General features: G+C 44.6%; 1 protein-coding gene across 1 annotated transcript; it reads right to left on the bottom strand.

Annotated features, from left to right (window-relative positions):
- Positions 1-791: 791 nt before the first annotated feature.
- Positions 792-26,087, bottom strand: SLC27A4 (solute carrier family 27 member 4). Its single transcript, XM_075835138.1, has 13 exons — positions 25,888-26,087; positions 16,000-16,164; positions 9,463-9,857; positions 8,752-8,910; positions 7,690-7,759; positions 7,521-7,612; positions 4,660-4,769; positions 4,365-4,574; positions 4,155-4,281; positions 2,915-3,052; positions 2,662-2,826; positions 2,379-2,525; positions 792-1,523 (listed from the first exon to the last, which is right to left on the bottom strand). The coding sequence occupies exons 2-13, from the start codon at positions 16,158-16,160 to the stop codon at positions 1,366-1,368; spliced, it is 1,932 nt and encodes a 643-aa protein (XP_075691253.1). The 5' UTR covers positions 16,161-16,164; positions 25,888-26,087; the 3' UTR covers positions 792-1,365.
- Positions 26,088-26,573: the final 486 nt, after the last annotated feature.

Here is a 26,573-nt window from a genome sequence, read left to right as displayed (position 1 = left end):
ATGACATTGTAAAATGGCAGTCATGCGTCCGTTTTCGGAACAATGAAGACCTGTATGTGTATTCACACGTCCGTTTTTTTAAGGGACCGCTAATAGTGACCGTGATAAAAAAAAAAAAGAACATGTTCTGTTTTTGGCCGTTTTCACGGCCCAAAGGCCCTCATATGAGTAAACGGATCCGATTTTAACAGGCTTTTTCAGAAAGCCATCGTTGTGAAAACGTCAGTGAAAAACAAACAGCTTGATCTGTTTTTAACGGCTGTTTTTTTTCACTGTCGTATGAATATAGCCTAAAAGGGGTTGTCTGCGTCGAACAATCCCTACTTTGTAGAAGGGTCCCTTGAAACTAAGCGGATCACAAGTGAGCCAACTGCTGGGACACTGAGCGATCAGCTGTTAACCTGGCCGTGTTTAATTTCCCTGCAGTGCCACCACAGGGGAAGTGAAGTATTACACAGTGCCCATTCTAATCAATGGGCTGTCTGTGTAATACAGGACAAGACGGGTCCTCCAGAGGGAGAGACACTCTTTAGAAGCGCTCTACACTCTGGCCAAGAGACCAGTAAAATCAGACCATTAATCGCTATTCATGGATTTAATGCCTGGGTACCGCCAGCATGGACGCTACTCAGGGACATTAGGATGTGGTTAGATAGAGATAAGACGTCTACGTTATGGCTTGATATTATCCTGCCAGGGAAAGAATTGAAGTCAGAGGTATAAGTGTAGACAGTTCAGCCATTGACCCCCCAGATTATAATACAGATGACGCAGTGTGAAGAGCAATGAGGTCCTGAACAGGTAAATCATGTTGGAAGAATTCGGTTGGTCCGATTCTATATACACAAGTTCACAGCTTTACATTATATTGAACCTCCCTCGGAAACGAAACACGTTTATAGTTCCTCCACTTTCTTTTTCCAATATGGAGTCCCTCTCGCCTGTTCTGTCCCGTCCTCAGATCACAGTACGTCTAATAGAAGTTCATGTAATATTTATTCCCTTCGTCATTGCATTTATGCCAGGAATGCAGGACTCATCCAAGCCAAAAGCCGGAGTGTCGGAGAGATGAAACAATCTGTACAGCGAATTAAAACTCTCCTGCTGGACTAAAAAATAAATTAGAAAAACTGAGTTTAAAATACAAAGTCCCTTTAAACAGTGGGGTCTGCACCCCGTATCCCCAACATGCCGCATAGATTTCCCAGATATATTGAGCCGTAATACTTTGGTATGTGAAAATAATCTCCGGTGATTTAAGAATCTGGTCTGATCCATGGGTCAACCTGTGTCACATGACCAGAACCAAAGCGAAAAAATAAAAAAACAATGTAAAAAAACAAAGAAGAGCCCAAAACCTGGAGACTACAGCTTTAGCTTTCCCGATTGGATCTTTTTAAAAATGTCATCGTCCAAGGGGATGTATTTTCCTTGTTGGGAATCCAGGACGTACAAGGCGTCTTTCACCACGTTCGGATCAAAGCCTTCTTTCCTCATGTCTGTTTTTTGGAATTTATATGTTCCTGTGGAGATAGTGAATGGGATATGGTATGTTAGGTGCGGATTTTTCCTTATTCTGTAAAGCATAAAAATCAGTGAATGAAACGGACGTCCAATGATTTCAATAGGCATGTCATAGTGTATTGACTCTGCAACTCAGTGTTAAAAGTTTCCAGCAGGTGTCAGTGGTTCCCGAAGGCGAGATAAGAACATATAAGGGGGAACCAACAGTGATTCACAACATCAGCAACTTTATATGCCAACAGCGACATCTGCTGGATGGTGAGGGAACTGCAAGATCTGATTTATAGGCAAAATGCTATCATAATGTAGCAGGCTTTGGTCATTACAGGCTTGGTTCCCACTAGCACTATAGGGCCACACGTGTAACACATGCAGATTTTGCAGCAGACTCGCTACAAAATTCACATCATATTTTATTATGCTGCGTCTGAACTCTGTACTTTATCGATAATGTGAACTGTGCCTAAGCCTTCTCAGCAGATGTCCTCAGTCAGGATCGGACTGCCCCATTAGAGTACAAAGGGCTTCTTCAACGGGCCCAAGTTCTGACAAAATGTTCGGCACCTAATAAAACTTGACTTTGGAGTCAATCACTTTCTTCTAGGATCTATTTGTTAGGGGTTAAATCACAATTAACCTATTAGACCATGATATGGGACGACGGGCCCTTAGGGTTATTTATTCCACAGTCCAACCACAGTCCAATACAGTCCTCAGTCACAGCACATACTAGGACAGCAGTATATTCACTATTCAAAATGATGTCCGATGATACAGCAATAGACTAACAGGTCTCTTACACGCAGCTTTACATGTACAGTATCTGTATGCTATGCCTGTATGGGGGTACTCACCTGTTTTATTAACCTCTGGCAGCAATCTGAGGAACACCGGGTGTGCATACCCAGGCAACGTCTTCTTAAGGTCCTTGGCAAACTTTTCAAGATTGCTTTTATGATCGGGGTCAGCGATGGCTGCCATTCCAGCTCTCCCTTCCGTTCCTAAGAAAAAAATTAAAGACTGTTTTAATCCAGAGAGAAAAAAATAAATAAACCTTCAACACCCCCTAAAACAAGGACCACTCGTTCCACAGCTCGAAGAATTCAAAAAAAAAAAAAGTGCAAATTGCCCATGTACCTAACACCTCCACTCCATAGACCACCACATCCGCCTGTTCAAGGAGTCTGCTCAGGATTCCTTCCACTTCTGTGGTGGACACATTTTCCCCTTTCCATCGGAATGTGTCCCCTGTACGATCCCGGAAATACATATAGCCCAGATCATCCATAACCAGCACGTCGCCTGTAGTGAAGACAAGACCATGAGGAGACTGCAGGAGGCCATGCTATAAAGAAGTCTGTATGATTTATAGGCTGCGGATAACTCGTACCAGAAAGATATGCCAGGTCTCCAGGTTTAAAAACATTATTGGCTATTTTCTTGTTCGTGGCGGACTCGTTCACATAACCGTCAAATCTTCGCAGCGGGTCTGACTGGATAATACGGCCGACCAGCTGCCCGGGTTCACCTGTGATACAAGACGACAGACACACCGGTAAACATCTGCTGTCAGAGGTAGGGGGCTCTGAGTGAAGGGGATTACATTAATAAAAAGGGGCTCTACGAAACGTCGACATTGATGGCTTATCCTTAGGCCTCATTCAGACGGCTGTGTTCGGTCTGTGATAGTAGGGCCGTATTTCCCGGACCGACCACAGTTGAACCGAACGGACTCAACATAGCCGTATGAATGAGGCCGTGTAAACAATAAGCAGGCGGCGGTGCCCGTTGGTAAGCAGAGACCTACTCGGTCCTTCAGAGCAAGAAACGCTCTCTTTCTAGCTGCTCTGACTAATAGATGAGAGTCCTGAATGGGGGAATCCCTTCTATTAAGCCCGAATTCCTTAAAAGGGCAAATTCCATGTCATAAGTTTCGATCAGTGGGGGTCCGATCACTGAGACCTCCACCGGACACTAAAATGAAGCGGTAGAAGCGCTCGTGTGAGCACGGAGCCGCTTAGTTTCGGATTGGCTTTTCTCGGAAACTAGAGCAATTGGTGCACGTGCTTAATAGAAAGTCTATAAGCCCGTACACTAACTAGTCAACTTCACGAGAAATGCTCATCAGAAAATAAGCGTCTCCGTGCTCACACGAGCGCTTCTACCGCTTCATTTTAGTGTCCGGTGGAGGTCTCAGTGATCGGACCCCCACTGATCGAAACTTCTGACATGTCATTATGACATGTCAGAAATTTTTGAAATTTGTTAACCTTTTATAGGGTATTTTAGAATTATTTTTCTAATCCAGAAATGAATTTTAAGAGGTTCTAAACCTTTCACCTACTGTATATTAATATATAATTATTTTCTGTTGCTTATATATAGTGGCAATATGCCCCCAGTGGGGCTCCCAATTTATTTTCACTTTCTCATACACACACACACGGTCAATTTCATTGGAAGCCAATTAACCCATCATTATGTTTTTGGAGTGTGGGATGAAAGCGGAGTACCCAGAGGAAACCCACAAACACAAGGAGAACATGTAAACTCTATGCAGATGCCCTGAGCATTTAGGACTAGTCATTATATGTTGCCGTAAAAGCAAATGAACGCTGTAATGCACTCACCCGGCTGACAGGGAATACAAAGCCCCTGCGGGCTGCGGATAAGCTCCATTGTGTCTTCATTTACCTTCATCAGTCGGATAGGATACACGAAGGGCAGAATGCGGCTGTTAAATCCGCAGGACCCAACCTATAAAGAAATGTCATGGAATGGTTACCTATGGGTAGGTCTGCTTACAATGTATACAACAATACCACACCTGCTACGCTTACGTTGTTGTCAAAGTTGCCCAAGCTGCAGTTACATTCTGTAGCTCCGTAGAACTCTGCGATTTGTGGAATCCTGAACCGGGTCATAAACTCAGTCCAGATGGCAGGACGGAGACCATTTCCTAACGCCATGCGCACGCTATGTGTAGCCTCGGCGTCCCGTACTGGCTGGTTGAGGAGATAGCGGCAGATTTCACCAATGTACTGGACAATCTGTATACAAAGCAGCCATGTTAATAACTCGTTACCAAGAAATGAACTAGGATAGCATTACAGGCAATCCATAAAGGATCCTCACCGTGCAGTTATACTTCGCACAGTCATCCCAAAACCGTGAGGCTGAGAATTTCTTTTTGATTACAACCGTCAGACCAAGGAGGATGCACTGACCCATTCCAACAATGTTACCTAAGAAATACAGACAGGGATTAAACAGTAAATTATCATGCACCTGAAAAGAAAAAAGAAGCATCTGTCCCTTTAAAAAGAATCGGTCATTGCGACAGGCTTATTAAAATAAGGATATCAGTAGAATGATACCTTAATAGTGTTTTCCTGGTGGGCACAATTATACTAGTAGGTATAATTGTACCCACCAGGATAACCCCATTATGCCAAAATAGGGGGTGAAATAGAAGCACTTCCTGGTTCTGTGGGGCCACATGCAATGTTCACTCTAAGTCTTAGCAGCTCCTGAGCGGGGCAGTTAGGGAGCAGGGCAAGTCTCCATCAATGGTGGGCGATCTGATGACCAAAAGTAATACCCCCAGTAAACGCTAATATAGCAACTAAATCAGAGAATAAGAAAACGTAATTTAAATTCTATAATATTACAAGTGCAGCAGTAAAATAGACGACAGTTCTAAACATCAATTATAGGCATCAATGAAAGAATCCCTCATTACACCACTGCCCCTGCAGTTAGCGCTACCGACCCCCCATAGATAGCGCCACACACAGACCCGTCCCTGTAGATAGCGCCACACACAGACCCGTCCCTATAGATAGCGCCACACAGACCCCTCCCTGTAGATAGCGCCACAGACCCCTTGTTTATACTGCCACAGCAATTCCCTCTCCCCCTGTATATAGTGCTAAACAGCAATTCCCCTTCCCTTGTAAATACTGTCACACAGAAATCCCCCTATATATAGTGATACACAGCCCCCTCTCACCTTGTATAATATTGCTACACAGCTCACCCTTCCCCTTATATATACTGCCACACAGGCCCCCTCCCCTTGTATATACTGTCACACAGCCCCCCCTCTTCCCTTGTATATACTGCCACACAGCCCCCTCTTCCCTTGTATATACTGCCACACAGTTCCCCTCCCCTTGTATATACTGTCACACTGCAATCCCCCCTCCCCTTGTATATACTGTCACACAGCAATCCCCCCACCCCTGGTATATACTGCCACACAGTCCCCCTTCCCTTGTATATGCAACACAGCAATCCCCCCATGTATATAGTGCTACACCGCAATTGCCCCGTATATTACCACAGCAATCCCCCCTGTATATACTGCCACACAGCAATCCTTCCTCCCATTGTATATACTGCCACACAGCAATCCCCCCCCCTCCCTTCGTATATACTGCTTCACATCCCCCCTCTCCCCTTGTACATACTGTCACACGGCCCCCCTCCCCTTGCACACTCACACAGCAATCCCCCCCTGTATCTTTCCACACAGCCCCCTCAAAAAACAAAAGATTGTACTTCCCTTGCCCCGCTCCCATGACGGACGGAGTGCTACACTGCCTCTTGGGCGGGATGCATGCGCAGTCTGGCGTGATGACGTGACGTCATCACACCAGACTGCGCAGGGAGTCTTCCTAGTGCCTTATAGGCTGCAGGCCTGACGTGGCCTGCAGCCTATAGTATTCATTTGTATCTGCGTCCTGAGGACACACATACAAGTGATTGCCCCCTCCAGTGCTAGCGACGCCACTGCATCCGCCCGTGACAGTACGCAGGCTTTTAAACTTTAGTGAGCGGGCGGACTGTGGAAGGTGTATGGCCGCCCGGCCATGTACCTTATAGGGAACACTGGCCACATGATGTATCACATGATCCGTCTCAGCCACATAGTAGCTCTAAAAAGGATCATGTGATGTACATTTCATGAATCCTCAGATGCAGCAGTCACAGATTGCATCACATGACCCCTCTCTGTCTGTTTGCAGTTCTGAAAAGGATCATGTGATGCAAACAGACAGAGGGGTCATGTGATGCACCATGTGACTCCACAGACCCAGGAAGTTCTTTCTTTTTCAGCCCCCATTTTGCACTTTAGGGGGCTGTTTAGTAGATTACACTGACTAGTAGAACTCTATTAGGGGATAACACGGATGATATTATTTAGAGACGTGTTCTAGGATTAACTTCACTTTAAAAGGGGTTGTTTAATCGGGACAACTCCTTTCTATATGCCGTTTTAGGACATATGGACATCAGAGGGGGGGTTCTCCAGCTTGGGATCCCCCTAAACGTGCCAGAACAGAAAGCCATCTTTTGCTTTACATGGACGGCCACTCATTTAAATGACCGTCACGTAATGCTAAAATATCCCTGCAGCAGCCAGCGTGAGCCTTGCCCTACCTTCATCTGGTGATAACAGACCACACCGACATCTTTTTCAAAAGGGGTTGACTTCATGACACAACCCTTTTAAAAAAGGGCATCTACAAAAGTATCTATCAGAGGTACGCTGGTAAGTCAGCTTGCATAAACAAGGGGTTAAATGTCATGCAAAACTCTGGCGTTCACAATACGCATATACCACATCACCTCTCATATTCAGAGATGCCAAGCAGGGTCATGCTAAGAAGCCTAATGCCCCTGTAGAATCTTTCAAAGCATAAATGGTTTCATGTGCGTGGTTTCTGTACCTCAAAAATGACCTCTCTCGGCGGGGCCCCCGATAGACTCTTCAATGGGGATATGGAATTATGGGGTGCACATGCATACACTAGCTCACCTCTGTTAGATCATTCTATTTATGAGAGTGCAGCCCTTGAGCAAAAATGTTTTTTTGCAAATACCGAACAGTGAAAAGGCAACGTTTGCTTTCGGCGAATAAAATCAAGATGGCAGTGGTACTCTGCACACCGAAAAACCCTCTCAGTCAGGCTATACTATGGTCCGATTACCTGCAGAATGGTACAAAGGCAGGCAGTCATAAATCACGTCATCAGATCGCATGCCAAAGCCATAATGCACCAAGGCAGCCATGCGGAAATATCTGCAAAGAAAAGGAAAAGTAAATAAATGGAACCGCAGTGATGTGTGCGTTCTATTGGGCAGAGGTCTACTACTCACCTGCTATGCACCACTATGGCAGCCTTGGGAAGCCCTGTGGTTCCGGAGGTGTAGATATAAAATAATTTATCTAGAAAAGAATACAAAGTACAGAGGTAAGAAAGATATAGCAAGTTCTGTCATCTTTCATTTGGAGACTAACAATATGATATTTGGGTACACACAGGTCATTCAGTGCGTAAACAGAACGGTGGATGAACTGCAGTGCCAGACGCAGCCCATGAGTGGCGCAATTTCTAATCACCTGGAAACAACTTATAATCATTTGCATCAGAATATCAAAACATATACACACACACATATATATATCAAATATAGGAACACTAAAGGGGTTTTTCAGGAACTATAATATTGATGACTTATCCTTAGGATGGGCCATCAATATCAGATTGCTTGGGGTCCTGGCTGACTGAAAGTGAATAGGACGGAGTGGCAATATCAGGCTAAGCTAGAACCAAAAAAACGATATTGGAAGGTGCACCTTAGTACAGGGGTCAGCAACCACCAGGACTCCAGCTATTGTGAAACTACAACTCCCAGCATGCTGACCTGCCAAAGGCTTTAGTAGTCTAGCCAAAGTCTGTCAGGGCATGCTCGAACCAGAAGGTTGCTGACCCCTGCCATAGTAGATAGATGTCTGGTGCACATCACCTGGTGGGTTTGGTCCAACTCATTCACACTAGAATACAAATTCCAAGAATATTTGGCAATAGCACTCAGCATGTTACATGTACGGATATGCTTGAGCAAGACTTAATAGCCGAAACGTCACATGTTGGAATAAAAAACAATTTAATTTTGGGACAGTACAATTCTTGGAATTAGTACCAAATAAACGGTGCTGTGCCAGGTAAACAATGAAGGTGATGCGGTGCTCATTGAAGTCAGTCAGATGGAAGTTGGCACCCCACCAATATTAGAATCCCTGAAAACCCCTCTAACCATCTTTCTTCCCTACCATGAAATGATCTCCCTAATTTAGCAGTTAAAGTTTTGGGGTGCTTCACAAATTGTGTAAGGAGGGTACCCTAGTAATGCATCCACAGAAACACCAGCATTTACCTGTAAAACTCCTGCCAGGGTCTTTTGGAGAAAGACGGGACGCGCTTTGCAGCAAGGACGATATGAATTCTGTGCTGGCGGGAACCGCTGCGCGATCGCAGTCACCAATGCAGTAAAGTCGTATGGATTTTCCCATCATGGCGTAGACGTCAGTCATTGCTAAGGATAAAACAAAATGTTGGGAAGAAAAATAAGATTTCTATCCTGTAAATATATATTTTTTTACTTATAAGTTGTTTTAGGAAAAGCTGAATGACAGCCAATATGGACCATACGTCATTGTCACTCAGCTTTCCAAGACTCCTGAAGTAATGCCTCACAACTCCAGTATTGCTGCAAACCAATATGGCTACCATACGGGGCTGTCACCCTGCTGTTCTAGACTCCTGAAAAGCAATCCTTATGTAATAATACGTCCCAATTCCAGTATCTCTGCATATAGTTCGACCTGACTTTCAGGACGCTGGAAAGCTTGGTGACAATCAGAGCAGCCATAAAGGGTGTCACCCAACTTTCTAAGATACAGATATATCTAAAAAACAGAAAAAAACACATAATTTTAGCAACGAAGAAAAAAACGCGTAAGTTCATCTGTACCGGTGATATCCCCCCCCTCCCCCACTATGGTACATATCCCACATTGCGGTCTATATTATCGCCTGCGCAATTATATCCCCACCAAGCAAAGTCTTTCCCCAACTATCCCCTCACCTTGGGACATCTCCTGTCCAAAGACCACGGCCTTGGAGTTGGAGACACTGAAGCAATGTTCGAGGGCATCAAGACGTAAGTTGAAATTGATTAAAGCAGCTTCTACCCCTATTTTGGCCATGCCAAGCCAAAACCCGACATATTCATTACAGTTCTCCATGAACAGCGCTATGACATCCCCGGCCCGGAAGCCTTCGGCGTACAGGAAGTTGGCGACGGCATTGGAAAACTCATCGAGCTCCTGGAACGTCCATGATGCTCCGGTGCCCTCAAAGATCAGCGCCGTCTTGTTGGGATGACGTTTAACACATTCCTTAAATATGATGGGGACGGTATTCTTCTCTCGCAGGTGTTTTTTAACTTGCAGCTTCACCCGGACTAATGTAATAGCACCTCTGCCAAAATAAAAGATTTACATAGACATTTATAGGTCATGTGAGAAAATGTAGACCGAAAAGGTAACCGATGACTATATTATTCTATGTTCAGACAGGAAATGCTCCCAGAGCACCCGCTGAACGGGTCCGTAAATCCCTATGGGCATGACTAATGGCATCTGCCAGCAATGTAAACATAGCAAGCCGCGCTTCCCTATATTATATAGAACGTTTATTAAAGAGCCCACACTTACACATTATATACCGGTGGTCTCCAACTGGTGGCTCGCCAGCTATTGCAAAACTACAACTTAAATATGCCCTAACAGCCACAAATTCTCGGAGGATGATGGTAGTCGTAGTTTTTACCACAGGTTGGAGACCACCTTAGAGGAAAGTGACCTTGCTGCTCACATCAACCAATTAGAGTCCACCTTTCATTATCTAAACTGAAACGTGAACTCTCATTGGTTGCTATGTGCAACAAGTTTTTCTCTCAGACAGACAGCGATTCTACTTTCTATTGAATAAACTTTATTCATACGTTCTCAGTGAACACGATTCCAATACCCTCACAAAATGTGTCAATGGCTATAAAATGGCGCATAGGTGATTGCAGGATATAGTCCATCATGGTATATATTTATATATTAGCTCATATCCCCCGAGGTAACCTCAGCCGAGCGACTGTGTGTATAAAGCTATACATACTGCTGATAACAATGCATCCACCTGTATAGCAATTAGAAACCACCCAAGATCAAATCTGAGATTTGTAAATTAGTGTGAACCTACAGTAAAGTTCTATTCAGCGGATTCCTAGGATTAGTCAACTGTGAAAAAGCTGAGGGACTACAACTCTCAACTCGTTTTTTGTCATCCAGCCTTCCAGGACTCTGACCAGCCTTCCTAATTATGTAGGGATATGTGTCTCACTGCATCCCGCGAGATCTGTACACCCCTTTCCTGAAATACTCTGTGCTGCCAAGTACTCTTCCTACCACCAGGTTACTTCCTCCAACGAGACTTGCACACTCCTCTCCTAAAACACTCAGCGCTGCTGTGAACCTGCTAATTGCTGCCATTTTTCTATGGACTCCCAATTGGTCTATACAGTATTATATATCATGACACTACACCTTTCACAAGCAGCCCTGGCCTCAGTAACCAGGCTGGCCACCGAGCTTGTCACACACACATGTCGCTGCCATTTCATACGACAAGAATATCCTTTTTAGTCACGAGAGCCGTCTTCATACTGCCGTGTATTGTAACTGTCCTCACTAACACAATCACAGGTCACTGCTTCTGCCAAGATCAGCATATTCATCTTCTGCTGCCGTCATTTTTTACAAGGTGCTCTTTTGCTGCCCAATTCAGTAGAGTACAGCGCAAGGCAGTTTCCGCCAGCTCTACAGACACTGAATGGAGCGGCAGGGTGTATACTCGTCCTGCTCTCCATTCAAGAATCCCCCTTTACTGCAATCGTGCAGCAAAGAAGCACAGGGGGTACAGAACCACCTTTTAGTGATCGTTGGGGTTCCAGGGGGTCAGACATTTATCACCTATCCTGTGGATAGGTAATGAATGTTAATCATGGGACAACGCCTTTAAATTACGGCACCCACAATATGCCCCAAAAAATGTTAATGAGTGCACCCTTTATATGCCCCTATCCTCCAAAGTGCTGATCAGAATGGCAGCGAGGTGTGTTATGTCCCCTCTCGCAGTGGGTAGGGCAGATATGGCAAGCTATCTTCCAGCCTCCTGACTGGCACTTTGGGCAGCAGTCCAGATGGTACAATTGCACCCAAGGATGTAATGAATGTGGCGCTGTCCTAGTGATAGCTTCCCTTAAAAAGCCACAACTATAAAAACAAAATTATAATCCATTAGAAATAGGGTAAGTGTCCCGGGCATGGAGCAGAGTCCAGGGCTTATCTGCAGCATTCTCATCTATACTGGAAAATCAAGTTCAAGGACAAATGAACAAAATAAACAGATTTATTGTGGGTACAGAGAGTTGTACTCTTGATAGGCCGCTGGACAAAAAAAGCCACGTCAGTAAAACGTCGGTTAAACTACATCTAAGACATCTGGAAAAGCTGGGTGGCAACTATTTTGGTAGCTGCAATAGTGGCCAAACTAATAGTCCTCAAATCGGCAAGCAAGCGGTAGTGAAAAGAAGTGCAGACCGCTACAGTCCTACTGAACCAATCTTCGCTCACCATCGGGTTCTATGGTCATGTAAGTCTCATTCACTAGTACCCTTAGGAGTCCGAGCGCTGCGGTTATAACACATATCTTGGGTGTTTTTTTTCCAGCTGCCCTCAAGTCCAGAATAGCGAGTTTGCCTAGCTTGAACTGGTATGAAACATACCTGCATAGGAATGTGGATTCATTTGCCATTCAGGGTCTGTGGAGAGTTGGATTAATTTTTTTTTTGGGTGGTCAACACCCTTTAAACTTTTTTTTGTGCAGCGACGATCTTATAGTTACGCTGCAATTTCATGCTCCTGTGGACAAAGCCATCGCTCACAGTGTATGTGGGCAGCAATGCATTGACCGAAGGAATATGAACATTGTTTAAGCAGAGGGGAAAAAGAAACAGAGCGGTCTAAGTGTTAGAAATAAGGAAGACTTTGTACTGAGGATCCGGATTCTTTATAATTCTTTTTATGGATGAGACATTAGAATTCAGCCTGTCACAGAGGGCTTTACATTCACGGACACAAAGAACCGTTTGTCTGATGATCCATCTACAAATCGCTTATTGCAGTTCAGACCATTTTGTTCAAACGTCGGAAGGTTTTCGACGTAATTAAAAGAATATTTCGCCATCAAATAAAAAAAAAATCCAAAAGTAAATAAAAATCCTTAAGTCATTCTCTCCTGTGAAGTTGTTAAAAAAAATATTACACAGTTTCTTAGTGATATCCATTTCTGGAAAACTGGGTGACAACTATGTCCGCCAATAGAGCTCTCACAAGGATAGACACACAACTTGGTAACTTATCACTACACAACTAAGATCTGTCATTAACTCCTTAGTGACCACTAATACGCCTTTTTACGTCGGTCACTAATGGGCTTTAGGCTAGGCTGACGCCTTTTCACGTCAGCCTAGTCTAAGTGCTGCACGGGTCTCCCGTGCAGGCAGGAGGCGGGGCTCTGCTGTCTGATGACAGCTGAGCTCCTGCTCCAACGCCCGCGATCTAAGTTTACTTCGATCGCGGCCGTTTAACCCGTTAAATGCCGCCGTCAATAGCGACCGCGGCATTTAACTTTGTTTACAGAGGGAGTGAGCTCCCTCTGTCACCCATCGGCGGCCCGCGAATGAAATCGCGGGTCTCCGATGGGGTGTCATGGCAGCCGGGGGCTTGATAAAAGCCCCCAGGTCTGCTCTGGACATATTCCTGTTAGGACGCGCCGGAGGCACGTCCTAACAGATTGCCTGTCAGATTTACACTGACAGGCAATAATGCTCTGGTATACGAAGTATACCAGAGCATTATAGCAGCGATCGGAACATCGCACAGTAAAGTCCCCTAGTGGGACTAATAAAATCAGTAATCAAAGTGAAATAAAGATTATTAATAAAAAGTACAGTAAAAAAAAATAAAACCATTTTTTTCCATAAAAAGTGGTTTTATTTAGTAAAAGTGTAAAAAAAAAAAAAAAAAGTACACATATGTGGTATCGCCGCGACCGTAATGACTCCATTAATAAAGTTAATATGTAATTTAAACCGCAAAGTGAACACCGTAAAAAAAAAACGCAAAAAACCATGGCGAAATTGCAATTTTTTCCCATTGCCCCCCAAAAAAGTCATAATACAAATGAATCAATAAGTCCCATGCGCCCCAAAACAGTACCATTCAAAACTACGTCTTGTCCCGCAGAAAACAAGCCCAAAAAAGCACTACATTGATGGAAAAATAAAAAAATTACGGCTCTTGGAAAGCGACGATGCAAAAGCAAATAATTTTAGTTCAAAAGTGTTTTTATTGTACAAAAGTCGTAAAACATAAAAAAAACCTCTACATATGTGGTATCGCCGTAATCGTACCGACCCATAGAATAAAGATAACATGTTATTTACGTCGCATAGTGAACGGCGTCAATTTAAAAACGCATAGAACAATGGCGGAATTTCAGGTTTTTTTTATAATCTCCCCCTAAAAGGTTAATAAAAGTTAATATAAAAATTATATGTACCCAAAAATGGTTCCATTAAAAAGCACAACTAATCCCGCAAAAAACAAGTCCTCATACAGCTATGTAGACGAAAAAATAAAAACGTTATAGCTCTTTGAATGCGACTATAGAAAAACGAATAAAATAGCTTGGTCATTAGGGCCTAAAATGGGCTGGTCACTAAGGGGTTAAAAGTCAAGGACCAGTGGTACAGGACAACCCTTTTGGAAGCGGCAATAGTGGCCATGTTGGTAATCGCCCAGTCTTTCCAGAAACAAAAACACAACAACATTTTTTTTTCAAATGTAATAAAATATATACGGTAGTTACCTGACCTAGGACGATTTAAGGACCTTTTTAGGGTGAAATGTTTTTAAGGCCAGGTTCAAACATAGCGTATTTGTGGCAGGATCTCGGTGGCGCAGCATGCCCCGTTGCACAAATGCCTGTACCACATGCGGATTTCGTCACAGATTTTGGTGCGGATTTCTAGGCTGGTTCCACGGTGCAAAATGTACGCGCTGTGAGGACCTGGCCTTAATGCTCACATCTGCACTGTCACAGGTCACTAAGTGGATGTCACCCAGTTAAGTATGGCCCCCTGCTTATAAACAAGGCACAAACATGGGTGGGGTATGGGAATATTACAACATATCTTCTGTATCTGCATTGAAGTGAACATGACAAGTGAATAACTGGCACATGCACTGAACACAAAGGCAGCCATTTTTTGGACTTCCCATTAGACACTACAGTCAGTCTTCTTAAGCAGGCAGAACTGGCTGATAAACAGGAAACAAAAGGGCATATGGAAAAAGATGGAAAAGATAATTTAAAGTGTACCTCTAATTATACGGATATAATATTACAAAAATATTATAGTGCAGGAGTGTGCAAAATAGTCCTTGCTGTAGTTAGAAGCAGAATCGCGAATACAAATTTAGATCAAAAATTGACTATAGCCCGTGCAACCGGCAGCTTATAACTCTGCAATAGGAGAGAGAGTCCTTCTGGTCTCCATGGCCCCTAAATCCAGAACGGCCGCCAGTGCGGTAAAATATAAATGTGATCCTACAGCACTGGCAGCAAATCTGGATAGGGGAGCCATAGAGACGAGCAGGGCACTCTCTCTCTCCTACTGCAGAGTTATGAGCCGCCGGCAGCACAGACTATAGACAGTCCGTAGTTAGCAGAATCGCTAATAAAAGTTATTTAGAAAAATTATTATAGTGCAAACTCATGCAATATAATCGGATTTCGAAATTATGTCAGTATAATTGGAGGTCAATAATATGATGCATCCCCCTACATATCGGTCCAGCTCCGGTCATCAACTCTATATACACCATACCAAACTGATCAGTAAATAGACCCATTGGTAATATCAAAGCCTTAAAAAGGATTAGTCGCAAGGCTGCAAATTCATTAGAGGTCACCCTGTGACGTGAAAGCTCCCAGGTTCCGCAGCCATTACACTGGCCTTGATATGGGAATATGGACTTCCACATCTTTTTTAGGCTGGGCAAGGGTAATGGTGTAAGCGGGAGCTCCGAAGTTATGATTTATGTTTTATGCCATCCCCACGCTTTGTGGCATTGATCTAGTTTAGAGAGGCCATATTTTACCACACCTTTAGGGGTGGTCTCCCAATCATGAACCCCACTATAGTAGTCAGAGTGGAGAGCTACGGCAAAACGAGACTCTTGATTTGTCGGACACGGCGTGTCAATGGGCATCAATAGGCAGTGAATTGATTTTAATGGGACGCAGTGCAGAGAACTAGGTTACGCTTATGCTAAAAACTAATTGCGGAGATCCCAGCAATCAGGTTGCACAAAGTGGCCACACCACTTACCTGAATGTGTTAACCTTCATTAAAGGCCAATTATCTGCCCCATAAACATTACATATAAAGCTATACACACCTAAATTTAAAAAAAAACAACTAATTTTTTTTCCTTACCTCACATCCCTCCCAATGGTTTTGTAGAAAACCTTCATAAACTTCCATCCTCCAGAGCCCAGGTAGAAAACTAATGCCGCGCCAATCGACTGGAACCAGGGCAGCCCTACCCCTGTTTTGAGCAGCAGCAGTAGGGACGTACAGGACGCCAGACGAAGCATCTTCCTATAACAGTAAAAGTGAGCAGAGTCAAGACGACTTCCAATATTTGACTTTATACCGGCAGTCAGACACTACAGTTCTCGCCACACCCACACGTGTTCACCACACCGCCGCACTGGTCCAACAAGGGTGCAAAGGTCACGTGTGGCGGATAGTCGCCCCACAGCTAACTAGACACAGTAGGCAGATAGAAGGAAAAAATATATATATACAACAAACCATTCCTGGCTGGAGCGGGAATGATTACTTTATACATATTCTATATAATTACATACATCTACATAAGATCAGGCATTATAAATATGCATTAACGTTCATCCTGTAAATGCCAGCTGTCCCGAATTTTCTGGAGACGGTGCCAGGTGTTTCATTGGTAACAAATTCTAAAGTGTAATTTGGATTTTTATGCCAAATTAATGCAATTTTCTAAATTTGTTCTTATAAATAAAGTTTATTGAAGAGAGCACGGAGCAAGCTCACATTCTCATTCTGATTGGCCCTGGTTTTTACAAACTAATGAAGGTAAAAAGAGTAGTTGCCCCTAGCAACCAGAGCATTGATTTAATTTTCTAACCTATTCTAGAAAAAATAAAAGCTGCAATCTAAATTGGTTGCTATGGGAACTTGTTCTATTATTGTCTTCATTGGGACGACCATTAAGAGAACCTGCACTGGAAAAGTGAAACCTTAACCCCGATTGGTTGCTATAGGCAGCTAGTGCAATGGAAAAGTGGATGTGCTGCGCATAGAAACCAATCAGGCTGGCACATTCATATTCCAAAGGGCATCTGAGCAATGAGAGCTGGAATCTGATTGGTTGCAAGTGCCTTGATTTCTCCCCATGTCCCCGATGCGTCAGTTTGGTCCCAGAGCAGAAACTGTGGCAGGAGGGGATGCTGCAATACTGTACATGTAGCTCATATCTCGACAAGGAATTCATACATAGATCCATAGTTGCCATCTTTCCTGGACTGTTCAGGACTACCCTGAAAAATAGGAGGCATCTCCCAGTAAAGTAGATATGTTTCCTACAAATCCAGAAGTTTGACCCGGAATGAACAAGTACCACTCTCTGCCACTGATCTCTGCTGATAAAGGCCGGCACTGGGCCACTCACGTTACTTCTACTACACCGGGGGGCACTTTCGGGCTGCCATGGTCATAGGAGTAGGGGCCACTTTTGTGTTGTCACTATCATGGGGTATCGGCTACTCTCAGACCGACACGGTCATGAAGGTAAGGGGTCACTCTCGGGACGCCACCGACATGGGGGTAAGGGGTCACTCTCGGACGCCACTGACATGGGGGTAAGTGGTCACTCTCAGGACGACATTGTCATTGGGGTAAGGGGCCAGCACCGCCATGGGGTAGGGGACACTCAGGCCGCCGTCGTAGGGATAAGTGGTCACTCTCGGGACGCCATTGTCATTGGGGTAAGGGGCCAGCACCGTCATGGGGTAGGGGACACTCAGGCCGCCGTCATAGGGGTAAGGTGCCAGCACCGTCATTGGGGGGACACTTAGGCCGCCACTGTCATGGTGGTAACAGACACCCTTGGGACACCACTGTCATCTGGTTGGGTTCACTCTTGGGACGCCACGGTCATGTGGACCACTCCTTATAGAAAACTGTGATTGAGATATCGTGGGTTTATTTTCCCCATGCGGTTTTTTTAAACATTGTTTGAAATGTGGAAAAAAAAAAACAACAAAATGAAGCAGCAGTCCTATAGCGCAGGGGATCTTAAATGCCCCGTGTGATTGATACACGTAGGAATCCTAATAGCTGCATTGAAAAACGTTCCACACAAAAATTGGAATGGAAATTAGCGTAAAAGCCTGCATAAAAAGGGTTAAAAATAAACCCCACACACACGTGGGCACACAAATACCCACACGTTACCGGCTTGTGCAGAGCGTGCAAGCAACTGAAACTAATAGTCATTCTACAACAAAGAGTTTTCTATGCGGACAGTGAAAGTGCGGCAGCAAAAGCTCAGCAAGAAATGAATAAGTTCACAGCGTCCACTGGCAAGAGCACAATTCCGGAGATTGTCACAGTGACAGGCGAGTGCTTCAGCCAACAGCCAATCATATCCCTGGCAGGGCGGGGAGATCTGCTGCGAGATTCGTAATTGACTTTCACAGCTGCCGAGATACTTTGGATCGCTACTATAAAGTCTGGTCGTATCAGAGGAGCAAATTCCTGTTTTATGAGCTAACAACCCTAACACAGGCTGGCACCTAATACTTTGACCCTCTCCGTGGTTAGGATCCGGCAGGTCGGCCATACTGCACTGCACCACTGGGGGTCTGATGGCGCATGGTATCAGAACATTTCTCCCATAGCTGTAACGTATGGATGGGAAAGGTACAAGATTCCTATGGGCAAGTGTTTGTAAGCAATTAGTTCCATGGGCTTGTTTACTATGGACAATTCCTTTAAATACATACTACTGGGAGTATATGGTAGTACCATATAGGGGTCATCGGTTTAGGACAGAAGCCCCGACGCACGTCTATTGATACAGAGTCCGTAGCACCAGTGCATTACAGCCGGCCTATTCGATTTAACGGCAATCAAGCGTTACTCTTGGAGAACTGTTCACACTCCCCTTTAGGGTGCCCACATATAGGGCTGGGCTATTATGACATAAATCAAAATCACGATTAATTGAACATGTAACCTCAATTACAACTGATGAACGATTATTTATGCCACTCCCCCTATTTGCATGAAACGCCACTGAATATTTATTCCGAGCCTGCTGTATACCACTGTATAAAAAATCCCCACAGTGCCCCCACACAGTATATTGCCCCAATAGTGCTACCTACACAGTATAATGCCCCCATAGCTGCCCTCCACGCAGTATAATGCCCCATAGCTGCCCCCACGCAGTATAATGTCCCCAGAGTATAATGCCCCCATAACTATCCTCCACACCGTATAATGCCCCATAACTATCCTCCACACCATATAATGCCCCCCATAACTGCCCTCCACACAGTATAATGCCCCCATAACTGCCCTCCAGACAGTAGAATGCCCCCCATAACTGCCCTCCCCACAGTATAATACCCTGTGACTGTCCCCCACAGTATAATGCCCCCATAACGGACTTCCACTGAGTATAATGCCCCTATAGTTGCCCTACACACAGTATACAGTCCCCCACAGCTGCCCCCAATAGTGCCTGATAAAAATAAGATACATACTCCCCTAACCCATTCCAATGACGAGTGGAGAAGATCCCTCTGCTCCTCTGGTCTATGCAGCTCGGGGCGGACAGGCGCGATGACGTCACCGCCTCGCGTCCAGCGATACATAGCGAATGGTAGAGCAGAGACCTTGCGGTTCCCTGCTCTACCATTGGATTCAACTGTATCTGCGTCCTGAAGATGCAGATACAGTTTAAAGCGGAAAAAAAAAAATTTGATAAAACCGAAATTTGCAAGACAACGTCTTTTATTTGCACTGAATTTCGATTTTGATTATTTTTCTAATGAATTGCCCAGCCCTACCCACATACGTGGCAAATCCGCAGCACAACCTGAGCGGGTTATGTGCAGATTTAACTGCGGATTCATCGTGGCTGTCACTCCTCACTTTAATGAAAAGGGTGAAATCCGCTGTGAACATCGGCAACAGAATGACCAGGCTGAAGTTTTGAAAATCCGCAGCATGCTCAAATATTCGCGTGGAAAATGTTCCTCAATAAGTGGATGAGATTTGTTCAAATCTCGTCCATATGGCTGGTGCTGTAATCTGCTGCGGACTATCTGCACGGGAAATCCGCAGCATTTGCGTTCCATGAGCAGAGGTCCGAAATATGGTTGCCCAGAGCTCACATAAGATAGGCAAAGCATGCTGGGAAGTACACAGACTACTTTGAGCTTCTGTGTGCCTTGTGGGCATTAACAAGACGCATAGAGGGCGATCAACTGATGATCGCTCCACTTCTCTCTGTCACTTGTGTCCTCAGTGTGTGTATATATTTCTGATAGAACGGACCCTTCATAAGGTCTTCCCCTACTTACTGATAGTTTCCTCTTGGATGCAAGTATTTTCCTCCGGTTAACCCCTAGTCCAAATCCAATTACACAGTAGACTGGTTGAATGTTAAATATCCCAAATACTTCCTATTAGTCTGTCATCAGACACAGGTTGTTTCAAGACATTCTTCAAAAGGATTTACAGGGCAATGGAAGTTTTTTGTTTGTTATAATTACTGATAAACATTAGGATAAGTCTTACGCCTCATGCACAAGACCGTTGTGCCACTCTGGCGGTTTTTGATGGCATCTGCGTGGCACCAGATAGTCTTCACCCATTCACTTTAGCGGGTGAATCGGGGCCGTGAAAAATGGTCCGAGTCTCCGATCAGAGGAAAGATAGGACATGTTCTATCTTTCCTCGGATCACTGATGGGACTCAGATGACGCACTCGGTCGTGCGCATGAGGCGTTAGACCGATTTAACACAAGTGTAATACGGGCGCATTTTTGGCCGCAAATTGTAGCCCAACCAAGGATCCAATGTCCCTTTGATACTGTTAATTTGGGTCATTAGAAGTGAGGTTGGGCCGGGACTTGCAGCTGTAATACAGGCTCAAAAATGCGCTGGTGTGAACCCGGCCTAACGGATTATTCCAACAAGGTTCAATTCACAATAAACTCAAATCCTTCAGGTCATTAATTACATCCATTTCTGGGAAAGCTGGGTGACAATTAATGTGGCCATTATTACAGCTCACACAGGGATATTACCCAACTTTCCCAGATCGGATACTCCGCTGTAATGACTGGAATTGGTCAACAGCAATGGCGGCATCTAACCAGTTAGACAGAGGTAGGTTCTCCCATCTGGACTGCGCAAATCTGTAGTTCAGGGTTAACAGTACTGAATAGCGGTAACAGTACTAAATCTGTGGTAAGTTACCAGTACTAAATGGCGCCTGCCCAAAACACAAAAACGCGCAGTCCAAATAAAATGGCTGTCGTATACACACACACGAGAATATTTTTCTTTATCGCTATTAGAAGAACGTACAGCAGCGTCCGGTGGAACTCGCACAGATCCCATTTCCAGTCAAACTGTGTTTTGTTTTTTTTGGCTGGAATTTCCTAAATTGTGGCAAAGTGGTGCGGTTTTGCCACACAGTTCCAGGCAAAAAAAAATAAACATTTGTACCACGTCCGTTGAACTCAGATAAGAAAACACGAGCAAATGGGTGAGGCAGCAAACATCGAGCAGGGGAAAATGACCCTGGAGGGCCACACTGCTGGACAATACATATGGGCACACAAACACAGGGGCAGGGGAGGGTAATGAATAAGGAGACGGCAATGAATGGCGCAGGGAAAGGACCACAGCCGTTCTGGTGATCTTACCTCCAGCTCTCTCTCCTATGAGGACTCTGACCCGGACGCTGCCACAGATTTATCTCCTTCCTCCTGCCCTTTAGGGCCCTTCTAAGCTTCATATATAGTTTTATTGGCTGAATGTGCAGGCGCCTGACTGACGTCACTAGAAACCTCCCGGCAGTGCTGCGCTGCCGGCACAGCACGAGAAAGAAGTACATAAAGAGGTCCTGAGAACCTCTCCATCTGTACTTCTATTACCTGGAGCTCTGTGCAGCCAGCGCCCTCCTCAAAATTAATTCAGTCTCATGCGTAAGGCCTCATGCACACGACCGTACAGATCATGCACGGGTCCGTTGCGGTCTGTTGGCCCGCAAAAAACCCTTGTGCATATCCAGACCGTAAAATTACTTGTCCCGAGTTTTTGCGGTCCAGATTTGTCCCCCCTCCCCCCACACTGATCAGTGTAAATCACGGTCGTGTGCATGGGGCCATAGAAAATAAATCGGTCCGCAATTTATCCGCAAAAATGCCGATAAATTGCGGCCGCAAAAACGGTCGTATGCATGAGAAATAAGAATACACATGACACTGATTTCAAAGCGTTGAGGAGCCTTTGCAGGCGTACAGCTAGATGATCGCGGGTACCGATGGGAGACTAATGAAGGCCCACAGGTCTGCCATCTTTGTACACCTATTTGGACCGGATGCTTGCCAGCATAAAAAGGCATAATACACTGCAATACAGAACCATTGTAGCGATTTACATGAGCCAACAAGTGATCGCATAGTCAAATCCCCTAGTGGGACTAAAAAAAATAAAATTAAGATGATAAAAATAGGTTACAAAAAAAAAAAAAAAAAATTGGTATCACCGAGTCCGTGATCCGAACTAGAACATTATCACAAAAAATGTAAACAATGCCAGATTTATTTATATTTTGTTCGTCCTGCATGCCAAAAAAAAGTTTAAAAAAATCAAAAAAATAAAAAAAAAAAATAAAAAAAAAAAAAAAATCGGACAAACAAGATTTTACAGCAGTCCAACTATCTTTAGAACACCCGGCCAATTCTCCAAAACTAGGTGAGAGTTCACATTGGTTTTGGGATGTGTGACAACAGTTGTGAAATGCACACACAGGGGTTAAATGAGTCACATCCAGCGCTACCCGACGTCTGCCCGGGACGAAAGTAGGCGAGAAGTGATTCTAGTGTCCGCGGGCTGACAAGCACACGCCACCCGGGTTATTACAGGACAAATGCAGAAATGTAACAAAACTGCGGCAGCAAGCTCCGGATATTAAGAGGTTAATCTCATTAGTATAAATCTCATTGAACCTTATTAGCACTACTGCTTGTGTCCAAGAGGATGAGGAGACACAAGGTCATAACCTGAGGAGCGCAGGAGCCATACAAGCAGCAGATCAGGGACGCTCAGCAAGCGGAGGTAGGACCCTGACAAAAAGATACCCCCTCAATCCGAGAAACATCCTGATAATTTATTCCCCTAGTAAACAAATCCGACAGTCGTCCTCAGCAGAGATATGGGAGGATCTATCACTACAGATTTGCCATTCTGGAGTGTGGGAAAGCTGAGTGACAATACCGGAGGGAGCGGAATTGCTGGACAGGTTGTCAGCCAGCAGAGATAATCGCAAAGTGTAAACATCAGATCACACGGAGTTTACTGGTGCAAGTTTGACACTGAAACTGCGCCGGAATCAGCAAAAAAAGGCCCAAATAGCCCCCATTGTTTTCAATGGGACGCAAATGATATTTTTTTTTTTTTTAACCCGAGTGGCTTTTGGCCATTCGCGCAAAAAAAACAAATAACCCTCTTTCTTCGAGTAGATTCCGCCTCCTACTAAAATCAATAGGTAGCGGAAAAAAAACTGCGGCGCTCATTTCTGAACCGTTTTTTGCCTGCGGTTCCTGCATTAGATTCAACGGCCGCGGGCAAAAACACTCAGCAAAAACAGTTGAAAAAAAACCCCCAACACGTTAAAACCACGTTGGCAGTTCAAAATCTGCCTGCAAAAAAAAAAAAAGTTGTGTATGAACTAGGCCTAAACCCAGCCTACAACTGGGCAAGGTAAAAGTTCTTTGACTCCCGGTAGGTCAAAAACCACTAAGGCGAAGTTCACACTACCGTTAAACTCCGTTTAGGTCCTTTTATATAATCTTCAGTTTAGGCTCCATTCCGGGATTTGGCTTAAAGACATGCAAAATCTGCACTGTGTGAACAAGGCCTAAGAGTTCAAATAAGGAGAGGATGTAGCCTAAGATATTCAGGTTAGGTGCCTTTCACCCTACTGTTATAGTACGTTTAGGAGTCTTCCGTCAGAGGAAGAGGTGAACGAGAGTCCAAACGGAAAGCATCGCCGCCGTTCGAATGATCACCGATTTCAATGGTAATTCTTTTGTTTCCGTTTGCCTCCGTTCGCTAGGTTTCCGTTTTTTTGACGGAAGCAAAAGTGCAGTCTGCAGCACTTTTTCTTCCGTGAAAAAAAACAAACCTAGCGACTTTCACAACTGAACCCTTCAGGTTGACGTCAGGGGATGTGTTAAGTGGCTGCCCAAACCTGGACAATCATTTAAAGTACTGTTGTCTAAGTTCCCGTTTCAATAAACGGCTTGCTGAATCCAATGGCCGGCTTATGAAGATGGATCCGTAGTATAGTGGTCACGCAGTTTGGTAGGAGTAAGAAACCTCAGTGACCAGTTGACAGAAAAAAGTAGCCACGACCTCAGTGACCGGTTGACAGAAAAAAGCAGCCACGTGAAAACCAATGTGGCTGCCAGCGTAAGGTGTCAGGAAACCACTCCCGTTCCAGAGACTGGCGTTGGGCAATCACACTTGGCAGAATACTAGATTTATTCACAGCTCCTTATGTTCCCCATAACAGAAAACAACAGCGTCTAGAATAGGAAATAAAAACAGATAATTGGCGCTACTGTGGTGACATGATTGACCGGAAGAACTACCAAAGGACATACAAAAGCTGGTACTGAACATATATTTGCCTAGGGGTATTAGGCAGATTATACTAGAGATCATTTTCTCTCTTAATATCCCGTTGGTGGGGCTTAACTGCAATACCAGACACAGCCCATAGACAGATGTGGCGCTGTTTCTGGGGTAAAAAGCAGATAATTTTTTTTCTAGTCCTGGACAACAAAATCAAGTACCAGTTATTTTCCTGGTGAACTGACCTGAAGAATTCACAAGAACTGTCCACATTAGATCTTCCATTTAATTCGCAGCATTATATTATTGCTGACCAGGCCGTTGCGTCATGCTGAGAGTTGTAGTTTCACAACAGCTGGAAAGCAACAAATTGGAGATCGAGGTCCTAAGGAATAATTTTTCTAAGCGTTCCTTTTGCTAGGGGTGCCTAATGATTTTGGTAGGTTGCCTAGCAACAGAGATCTCCATGCTCCTGCCATGATCTGGTAACTTTGTGGGGTCTATCCGTGATTTAAAAATCTAGGGCACGTTACCTAAAAATTTGCAAAATAAACTTTGTCCGGTTCCACCGCCATCCCTGTTATGCCTCCGGACACACTAGCAGGGCATCTGTAGTGACATCAGGCGACCTCGGTGGTCGGTTATTGGTGGCCGTGTTGACGTCACTATGAACAATGTGACCATTGAGGCCATCATCCGGCCGCCGCCGAGTGACATCAGCACGCAGGGAGGCGCAACACCAGCCACAAATAGAAGAGGACCGTAACTAAAAGAATTAGTCGCACTTCCCAATCATTTCACTATATACATCCAGTACGGAAATTAATTGAAACGATACAGAATAAAATAAATTGATGTTTCAACGAGTCATTGGCGTGAAATCCCCAGTCATGTCAAAAGTCAATACACACAGCCCTGACCTATAGTGGCAGCATATTCTGCAGGGATGTACACAGACTATATACTCACCCCCCATATATATATATAATATATACACACACACACACACACACACACACACACACACACACACACACACAACATATGTGCATATTGGGGGTGATACTGCAGAGGAGAATAGGTGATCAGGGAGGATTAGAATGGCAGCAGGGGGTATAGGGGCACCTCATTGTAAGCCCATACATATATATAACAGGGTATAGAAGATCATCAGTAGAGGGGTGGTGGATGGTGAGGCCATTGTATTAGATTTGTAGTATTGATGGTCTTTGTATTGGTAGTGGTGACACTACACCTCCCAGCATGTCCCACCATGCCAGGAGTTGTAGTGTCATCACAGCTGGAGCCTCGCAGACCAGATTTCTATATTATAGGCAGTAAATAGTATAATATAATGGAGCAGCTGTCGTCCACGCCTGGTAACCACACACTAACCTGCAGCACTACTCCTCCCACCGGCAGTCTATGTCCTTCCCAGCCCGGTGACTGCGGATTCTTCCTCCGTTCTGTCCCGGTGTGCTCGATCTTCCGGGAGCAGCCCTGTCATGCGGAGACACAAAGCCCCGCCCCCCGGTAGAACACGTGACGCAGCCCCCAAGAGCCGCTGGGAATTGTAGTCCGAACAGCACAACCTTCTACAAAACCTGAATACCTGACGCGAGATAGTGCGGCGCGCAAGGCATGGCGGGAGATGGAGTCAGGATTGTGTGCGCTGCCTCCAGACGCGAGTAGTTGATTGCAGATAATCGGATTGTTATGTGGTACATGGCGGGTGGAGTAGTATATTTTATGATGATGTATGATAAGACTGCTTCAACATGCAGCTATATACCTATTGCAATACTACAACTCGTAGCATGCCCGGTCAGCCGGCGGAGTTGTCATTTTGCAACAGCAAGAAAGCGTCAGGCAGAAGAGACCACTGTTGTAAAGCAGTTTTTTAAAATGTAACATTTATTGGACTCGCTTCTAAATATTTCTCCGTCTATAGTCAATATCATATAGTATAGCTCTACCTAGACAAACATCAATAGTCTCGCATAAAAGAAAATGTAAAAAATTAAAACTTGTCTCCATGGCGGCAGACTACAAACAAACCTGTGTAGTCAGATTCTGCACTC

Source organism: Rhinoderma darwinii, chromosome 8, assembly GCF_050947455.1.
Source record: "Rhinoderma darwinii isolate aRhiDar2 chromosome 8, aRhiDar2.hap1, whole genome shotgun sequence".
NCBI classification, from domain to species: Eukaryota; Metazoa; Chordata; class Amphibia; order Anura; family Rhinodermatidae; genus Rhinoderma; species Rhinoderma darwinii.
Note: the sequence above shows the minus strand (reverse complement) of the source record. Positions and strands in the feature narration are given on the sequence as shown.